Below are 9117 nucleotides of genomic sequence, written 5' to 3'. Positions count from 1 at the left end.
ATATCTAAGCATATTTCATAAGTTGTTCCACTTTAGATTTTTGCGCTGCTAAGCGTCGCGTTGGTAACACCGCAACAGCTGATTTTTTAATATGACAATTGTTAATATTTTTGCGCCTGCACATATTTTTATTTAACTTTCCTGCAATTCTTTTTGTTAACAATAAGATTTCTTAAAAAATTAGCAGGAAATCAATTCATAATTATGTTACATGTATTGCGTACATATACATATGTATATTGTCAAATATGTTACGATATGCAATATATTGAGTATTTAATATTTACTAAAGTATTACCAAGCATTGGTTCTTTTGTGTAAACGCAAGTTGTAATTTACAACTATAGTGTCAAATATACCTAAGTATAACACCTTGGCGTAATCGGATGTCTTGAAAATTTCTCCTACATCAGTCGATCTTCATTGCGTCCATTTATTAAAAAATCCTTTACACTCTCTTTGCCATCAGGGTCCAATTTGACAGCAAGTGTAAAACACAGAAATCTACGCCTACTAAACACAAGAAAAAGCTCAGCGGCGTTACGCATGCGCAATGCATGTTTCGTGCAACAGATCGGACATGCTAAGACCATGCTATTGAATTTTCTTTAACCCAGCTATATCTTTCTTTTCGTGCTATAGTTTCGCGAAAATTAACAGAGCATGCGTTGTCTTAATTGTTAATGCTTTTTAATGCACTTTTATTTGCGAAAAAAAACTGTTAGTGTAACAATTTTCAAAGTGTTGTTTGGTTTTTTGAAGTAATTGGTTGGTTGGACACACGCCATGGACTAGTGATTCATGCTACGTAAGTTCAGTTAAATGCATGTATGCCAAGCATATAGACGCATCTATAAGCAATGTGAATATGTAAGTAATTTGATGATAAACTAAATGCATTTTAATTAGTGGTTAAGTTTACTGATTTCTACTTGATTTTTATGCTATCTACTTTTTTAATTTTTCTATTTTGAAGCATGCCATTTTGTAAATAAATCATTTAGATTTAATTGCCATGTTTTTTGATGCGTTACAAATTCAGGATTTATTGCAGTGATTCATCTCTCATCAAATATTTATGTGGTTTCTGCTTGACTTACATATGTGCCAGTAAAAAATCACGTTAATTTTTACTATTAAAATCTATTTATCACAAGATTTTGGTGCTTTATGTAAAGTGCTACCCATAAACACGGTGTTTTCCATGGAATTAAAATTTAATATGCATGACATCCATATGCGTAAGCGTAAGCGCAAGGGTAGCAATGCGTTTAGTTGCGTTCACAGTGCTCACAATAACTTCTATGCATATTTCAACCCAAAACTCCAATTTTTAATGTTCACAACACGCGTTGGCCATAAAGCTCATCGACAAAGAACATGTGCATTCACTTCAAGCTGACGCATACGCTTACGCAAGCTATGCAGTTCAGCTTAAGCATCAATAAACTCACCTTAAACACCACATTTATTTGGTGTTACACAACCCTATATGTACATCAAGAGTTTGGCCACACTGTTGCACAAAATATAAACAAATAAATTGTAAATAACAAGGAAAACCTCGACAGTGCAAATAATTATGGAAACTGCTGCAAAGGAAAGGAGAAAGCGCACTTTCTGGAATGAAGCGACCGAAGCTTTCTTTGTCGATTTATGGGAGCAACAACTTGACCAATTGCTCGGTGCGAAGAAAAATACTCATGTTTACCAGGAGATGTCCGACGAGTTGGCTAAATACGGCATGGAACTGTCTATGCTCGATGTCAAATACAAAATAGCCAACTTGACTGCTAAGTACAGGTAAACAATAAAAGGGTTGCAACGAAACAAAGAAATGTTGAAAAGTTTTCGATTTATTTCTTTTAGAAAATGCAGTATGGACTTAGCAACATCCAGTGCACCGGTAGCGTGGCCATTATACGACCAGGTGCACAGAATAATCAGCCGTAAATCTGCCAACGTTACCGATGCCGCTTCTGAAGAGAGCATGGAGCAAAAAGGTTCATACATAGTTAATTTTTTCAAAATGATTTAGCTAAACTATTCTAACTATTTGTATTTCATATATTTAGTTCCCGTTAACTTAGAAGCTTTTTTGACTCCGCTGGCGGCGCCTTTGTCCTCGCCTTCCTTCGATTCCCACGGTTTCACGTCGCCTCCGCCATATAGCACACAATTGCCGGCGTCTACAAGTGTGCACACGTCGAAAAAACAAAACTCAGAAAAAATAATTTCGATGTGCGAAAGCTTGAAGGCATCGGCCGAAGAGAAAAACCAACTTATGAGAGAAATGGTCAAAGTGGAAAGGGAGAAGTTGGAAGTTTTGAAAGATTTGCGCGATGACAATAAGAAACTTACACAAGCAATAATTGACTACTTGAGTCGAAAGCAGTAATCTTTTTATTTATAAGTAATTATTTACTAAGTTCTTGTTTTTAATGTTATTAATTTAAGTTATTTGATTTGAACTCGATATCTTAAACTCTAGACTTTGCTAAGTCGGTGATGCAGCAGGTTTACGATATATTAAAGTAAATTGTAAGAATCGCTTTTTATTAAATTTGTTTTTGTAGAGATGTGCATTGAGTGTGCTTAGAACTGATTTTACTGTTAGACCGTTAAATATCGATAGCATCTACGATGTTTCACGTTGAAGTCCTTTTATTAGTTAAAATGAGCTATGATATTTGTAAGCTTTAGATAATAAATAAAAAATACTTTAATTTATAATTTCGAATAAACTATTTTACTAGAAACATCAGTTTTACATTAAGACCGAATTGTTTTAATAATAAATTTGAGTAATCAATTTTGTAATTTCATTTATTGTGAAATGGTAGTTCGGTATTTTCCCTTTCACAGCGTCAATGAATACCGTCACATACCTACATACATACATACATATGTATATATAATAGTTCTGCGTGCAACGCGCTTTTAGTCACTCGCTGTCGTCTCAACTGTAAATATAAACTTGGAGGTCTGAATGTGAGAAGTTTAGTCACCAAATATGGCGTCATCGATTGGGCTGTTGATAGATCAATCCATAAGCTTTGCGATACAAAACTTTGCCCAGGTAAATTTAGTATTCAATGAAAATTTATCTGAAAGCGAACTTCTTTAAATGTTTATAAAAGTGTTTTATTACTTTATTTGAGTAAGTTAATTGATATGAGATAAGATTGTGTGCCTATGTGCGATTTTTATCGACAAATTATAGCGATAGATCATCTGGCAGTCGATTATTTTTAGTTTTTTTGAGTTCCATACAAAAGCTAGATTTTGATCGGTCAGTTTATGATCCCTAATAACAAATATTTCTAGATTTTTGGAAACATTTTGTACATATACAAAAACAACGCTAAAACATATCCTAATTCTACTTCTATTAACAGTTAATCAATAGCACAGAGTTTCTCGCCTACTCACCGGAAATACTACAACAAATTCTAAGTGCCGATGAACTGAATATCGATTGTGAAGTGGATGTCTTTCAGGCGCTTATGCGTTGGTACGAGCATGACAAAGAAAATCGCCGAAAAGATCTTTCCCTGCTCATAACCGCGCTGAAACTCGGTCAATTTGATGCCGCATTCATAAAAAAATTCATACAGCCTCTGCTTAATGGCGACCAAGTAGCAACCGAAGCATTGTCATTGCTGAGCGAATCGACCGCAACCGATAACCGGCTAATACCCGATTATTTGAAGGCGCGAAATGAGCGGAAATGCCGGCTGCTGATTTTGAACGACGTAAAAGTGTGTAAAAATATTTATAGATACTAATTTTTATACCGTTTAGATCCGTAAAGATCTAATATAATATCTAACTGATGTTGCAGAAGCTTAAACCCATCCTGCGTTACAACATGTCCCTCAACAAATGGCAGAAATGCTTTGAGTTCAGATTTATCGATTACAGTTATGCTGTGTTCTATCACAACAACTGTCTGCTATTCTTTGGTGGACGCTCTCGAGGTACACAGCGGAATGACACTGTTAAATGCCTTGATTTGCACACCTTTGAGTGGCGGAAAATGTCGGCGATGTCTCAACGTCGTGATGACTTGTGTGCAGTGATGCTAAGGGGAAAGATTTACGCTTTCGGCGGACACGATGGCGGCGATCCCTTCGATACAGCGGAAATGTGAGTGCTTAACCTCAGAAAGTAAACACAATAAAAAAATGCAGCCGATATTTGGATTTAGGTACGATACAGCGACAAACCAATGGCAATTACTGCCCGCTATGACCCATCACAGATATGGCGCAGGTGCCACCGTTTATGATGGCAAAATATACATATTCGGTGGTCTGAGCATAGACTGTAGGCCACTAAGCGCAGTGGAATGCTATGATCCGTTAACAAATACTTGGATAAGTTGCTGTGATATGCACGGGGCACGTGGTTGGCCGGGCGTAAGTTGCGATAAAATAGTAGAATGTTACAGGAATTTGAGGTTATGTTTTGTAGGTTGCAGTATTAGATGGTTTAATATACATTATTGGTGGTTACAATGAAGGCTACATAGCTACTGCCGAGTGTTTCGATCCACAGCTAAATACTTGGAGAGAGGTTTGTAAAATGTGCGCAAAGTTTACGCCTCTCATTCTTATGTAAATAAATTGCAGATTGCGCCGTTAAATGTTGCACGCTTCGGTATATATGCCACCGTAGTTGACAACCGGATACGGGCGCTTGGCGGACACGATGTGTATACGGTCGAGGAATATGATAGGGAGAATGATAAGTGGGTTGAAAAAACACCGTTACCTGTTTATGGCATATTCAGCTGTGTAGAAGTGCCAAACCATATAGTAAATAAGATGCAATCGCGTTATGCCGCCAAAGAGAATAATTAGAAAAGAAAGATTAACAAATAAAATATGAATTAATGTATGTATGTAATGTATTAAATTTTAATTTAATATTAAAATACTGGTAAGGCAAAATAGATAATAGGAAGACGAAAAAATATATCAATAAAAGCATTTGAGGATGCGGGAATAACATATTCTGTCCACTAAGAATGTAAACATATGCATTTTCACATATTCTGTGCACTAACAGTCGTTATTACAGCGACTGTCAAATAACAGCGCAGAGTAGTGAATTCACTACTCTCTACTTTCCAGCGCCGATGGAGCATCGCACACATTTCAATTTGGGAATTTTATATATTTTGCGTCCACTGTGGCAACCATCCACATGCAACGCAACTCAAACATGTTTGCGACCAGTGCTTACAAGCGCACTTATTTTTGTTTGAAAATGGCAGCACTATGTGCAGACAGCCGGCAGCGGGTTTCTTTCGAGCCGGCGACGAACGAACAATTCATTCGAGCTAGCAACGCGTTATGAGCGATAGTTGTGGAAATAATTGTGCGAGCTTTGTTAATTGCAGGCGGTTTCTAGCAATCTTGTGTTAAAAAAAAATAACTATGTAAGAAAATTAAAACAAAATGAGCCAAAATCACTTTTTAAAAAATATAAATATTAGTAATTTGTATTGGAAGGACTTTTCTATTCAACCAAATTCATTTTGGTTCATTTGGAAATAAAAAGAAAATTTTGACAAGTGCGCCGAGTATCCTTTGTGTGCTTATAAAATTAAAAAATTAAGCAATTGGGAAGGGTGTGTGGGGTAGACAAGTTGCTTGTTTGGGATATGTCTGTATGTACATATGTAAGTGCGTAGATGCAGATGTATGCGGTGATGCTGCTGTTGCCATTTACCGGTGTTTGTCGTTAATAGAACCAGCGAAACCGCCCTTTTTGCTTTTGTCGATTGCCACACATTCAAACAAATTGCCACAAAGGATATTTTGATTGCAATTCATTTTTGACTTCTTTAAATAATCATTATATTTTTTTGTCTGACTTTTAGTGTTTTGAAAATTTTATTTGGAAATTGGCTCATTTTGTTTATTTTTTTTTTAATAAAATTGAGTACATTGTGCAAAAGGAATATTTTACAATTTTGACATTCGCCCAAATTTGTAAAATTTGTGTGAAAACATTTCTGCGCATTTGCGCACACACATAAAGGTTGAAATTAAAAAAAAAAAACGTGAAAACGGTGAAGTAAGTTGGTAATTGTATATATGGTGATTTGTTTAACTACTTCTAGTGCAAAATAATTACTGCAGTGTTCATATAAAAAAATAAAATTAAATAAAGCTATACTGAAGAGTTTAGCTAAAAATAACTAAAATATTTACAATAATTCAATAGTCGTGGGTGTGCAATACTTTTGAGACATAATAAAGCTTCAACTGCCGACCAAAAAATATTTGCGAAAATCCTCAGAAGTAATCAAGGCGAAAAACAACGAATTTTTCTTGAAAAACTCAAGCTGAAAGTGTAAGTTTTATAATTAAAAATTATTTATATTAAATATAAATAAATGTTACTAGGATGATATAGAATTAGCGAACAGTATTTTTTTTTACTTTCTTGAAGACAAGTCAAATTTTTGTCTGCAAACCTAGTTTATCTTCATATAATATTATGGATTGATCCTGTATTTTATTTTCTAAATACAATAATTTGCATTAATTTCAAATGCATCCCCACAATTATACAGTTTTCTTTTTTCTTTAGCTTTTCCTTCATTTCATTGTCGGCTTATTCGTCTACTTTCCGGTGATTGCATGTAGTTTTCTGTTTTTGGCTCTTTTTGTGTGTGCGTATGTTTGTGTGTATGCACATATTTGTCTGCTTGCATTTTCGACCGGCTTCCTCACCTTGGCATTGGTGGTGGATTAGCTGCTTGCTTAGCAAGTTGTTTATAACTACACAGCGTTGCCACCTTTATTATGTGGAGTTTTGCGGTTTGCAGAAAAGCTTGTTGGCTCTTTAAAAGAAAATAAGGCTTACATATACACACATATGTATGTATATAAACAATCAGAAAATCATGAATTAATAGAATTCTGCATTGAAAAGTATTTATTGTCTAATTACTTGACGGTTGACGTCGCTAAGATAGTTTGCCCCAAATAAAGTGCCGCTTGAGGGTATGCACTAAATGCATGGTATAAGTATATATGTGTTCGTGTGTATGTTGGGAATGTGACAACTTGATTTGCCATTTATTTATCTCTGCGGCTCTGTATGCATGTGTGTATATAAAACGTCACAATCAGTTGTCCAACAGCATTCTGTTTACCTGTAATTTTTACTTGCTGCTTGCTGTTGTTTGTGCTTCGCTCTTGTATATTTTCCTTTTGAATTATGTTTGCGCTGATTTCTTGTTTTCTAGTATGTTTTTCAATATTGTGTTTTTACTGCGTGTTGATTTTCTTTTAATTAGCTTTGCACAGTTGCTTGTTGTTAGCATGGACGCTCCAATTGCATTGGCAATGACAATTACATACAACGCTAATTACTGTCGCAGCGTACGAAAAGCGCATATATATTCATGAATACATAATTACATGCACATATTTACGATAGATGAACAAATTTTATAAGAAAATGCACATATTTTATATTAACTTCTGGTTGCAGTGTTCAGAAAGTTTCTATGCGAGCAGAGACGTCAGTTAAATTTGACATTTGATTTATTCTTTTTTCGTTAGCGCTGTTGCATTTGAAGAAAAAACTTTAAACATTTTTTATTTCTTCACAATTTGTGCTGATATTAATAAAGTAGACAAAAATGTGGAACATTTCAAAAAATTAGTGAAAAATGCTAGAAATAAAACTATTTAGTTTTATTATTAGCCTTGAAATAAAAAAATTCGTTTACAATCAGCCGAAAGCAGCTGTTTAAGTAAAATTTAACGATCAGCTGTTTTGTGCTGAAAATGTAAAAATAGTTGAAAAACGCAACCAGAAACAAATTGATTAAAATATTTCAAATTTTACATTTATAATATACAAACGGGTAAAAGCTGAACTATAAAATTTTGCGTTAATTGGGATTTTAATAATTATTAGTTTTATGTCATTTCCTCTTAAACATACATATTTACATTTCTGTTAATATGTATTTGTAAATGAATTTGATTTTAGTACATAAAACTATCAAATATTCCAATTTAATTGTATTTATTACTCCCATACTGATACGTGCCGGTGTATTGACATTTTACTTCACCGGCGTTTTGACTCATCATCGTCATCCCTTCCGTCTTGTGCGTCCACCTTCGCAATTGTCTGCTTTCATGTATGTATCCGTTGGCGTAGTTCCTTTGCATTGAATGTATTCCGTATTCCATAAGTTGCTGGTGCTTTTGCTCGACGTTCAATTACCAACAGGATCTTTTGTGTGAATTTAGGGCGTGTGCTTTATGGCTTCCCGTAGTTTGTAGACAAGTACCCATGTACCGGAGAGTGGCTACAGCATACATTCAATTTACCCAATGTTTCGTTTCATTTCCTACACTTGAGCACAGAGGGAGGATGTGATGAAAGTAGGATAAAAATAAATTTGTATAAATGTGTTGCTATCACAGATGAAGTAAAGCCTTTACATACATGCACAGTCCCCAGTGCATCATTGACGAGCTTGTTTTGTTAAACGGGAATTCTTCCCAAGACGGCTTTTGTTTGATGAAAATAAAGAAAAGTGCAAATGAAATAGGAAAACAAAAACAGTCGTGCACAATAGTTTGTATGCCAATGGATTTTTAGTAAAGTGATGTGCCAAGAGTTTGTTGTTGAATGAGTTTTGTTCTGTCCTGATTAGAAATCAGTAAAAATAGTGCTTTAAAAGCGATTAATTTGTGTCTCGCATTGTAGCATTTACTGTTATAACAACACCCACGAATGTGGCTTAAAATAAAATGCAGAATTTTCATTGAGATAAAGCAATTGACATTACGCACAAATATTTTGGCAAGTGATAAAAATCCACCCCTAAGCAAATGGGAAAATAACAGAGGAGATAAGCGAAAATCGACCCTTGTTTACCGGCATATGGTCGAATTTCGCGCTAACACAGCCATACACATATGTATGTATGTATGCGTTGAATCAAACATATTTGCCGATACGAAGATTGTCCCACAAGGAATTTTCTGACAATAAACGGGCAGGATACTCGCTTATGATATAGATTTGCTGAATCGGTAATAATAAGCGTTTTTTTAAATACAAAAATGTTAT

General features: G+C 34.8%; 2 protein-coding genes across 2 annotated transcripts; both read left to right on the top strand.

Annotated features, from left to right (window-relative positions):
- Positions 1–109: 109 nt before the first annotated feature.
- Positions 110–2774, top strand: LOC105224906 (myb/SANT-like DNA-binding domain-containing protein 1). The gene is made up of 4 exons (XM_049455409.1): positions 110–870; positions 1572–1803; positions 1870–2003; positions 2076–2774. Exons 2-4 carry the CDS (start codon positions 1583–1585, stop codon positions 2396–2398), a joined length of 678 nt encoding a protein of 225 aa, XP_049311366.1. The 5' UTR covers positions 110–870; positions 1572–1582; the 3' UTR covers positions 2399–2774.
- A 149-nt stretch (positions 2775–2923) lies between these two features.
- Positions 2924–6178, top strand: LOC105224961 (kelch-like protein 18). The gene is made up of 7 exons (XM_011203236.4): positions 2924–3079; positions 3399–3761; positions 3845–4149; positions 4211–4421; positions 4477–4578; positions 4635–5446; positions 6134–6178. Exons 1-6 carry the CDS (start codon positions 3014–3016, stop codon positions 4863–4865), a joined length of 1278 nt encoding a protein of 425 aa, XP_011201538.2. The 5' UTR covers positions 2924–3013; the 3' UTR covers positions 4866–5446; positions 6134–6178.
- Positions 6179–9117: the final 2939 nt, after the last annotated feature.

The sequence above is a fragment of the Bactrocera dorsalis genome, chromosome 4 (assembly GCF_023373825.1).
Source record: "Bactrocera dorsalis isolate Fly_Bdor chromosome 4, ASM2337382v1, whole genome shotgun sequence".
Lineage (NCBI taxonomy): Eukaryota > Metazoa > Arthropoda > Insecta > Diptera > Tephritidae > Bactrocera > Bactrocera dorsalis.
This window is presented reverse-complemented; position numbering and strand designations above follow the sequence as displayed.

What these genes read in the sequence shown, in the direction of transcription:
- LOC105224906 (XM_049455409.1), top strand. Translation starts at nt 1,583, where the DNA reads ATGGAAACTGCTGCAAAGGAAAGGAGAAAGCGCACTTTCTGGAATGAA. An exon ending in AACTTGACTGCTAAGTACAG is followed by an intron (nt 1,804 to 1,869) that starts GTAAACAATAAA and finishes TATTTCTTTTAG; the next exon opens with AAAATGCAGTATGGACTTAG. An exon ending in AGAGAGCATGGAGCAAAAAG is followed by an intron (nt 2,004 to 2,075) that starts GTTCATACATAG and finishes TCATATATTTAG; the next exon opens with TTCCCGTTAACTTAGAAGCT.
- LOC105224961 (XM_011203236.4), top strand. Translation starts at nt 3,014, where the DNA reads ATGGCGTCATCGATTGGGCTGTTGATAGATCAATCCATAAGCTTTGCG. An exon ending in CGATACAAAACTTTGCCCAG is followed by an intron (nt 3,080 to 3,398) that starts GTAAATTTAGTA and finishes TTCTATTAACAG; the next exon opens with TTAATCAATAGCACAGAGTT. An exon ending in TGATTTTGAACGACGTAAAA is followed by an intron (nt 3,762 to 3,844) that starts GTGTGTAAAAAT and finishes CTGATGTTGCAG; the next exon opens with AAGCTTAAACCCATCCTGCG.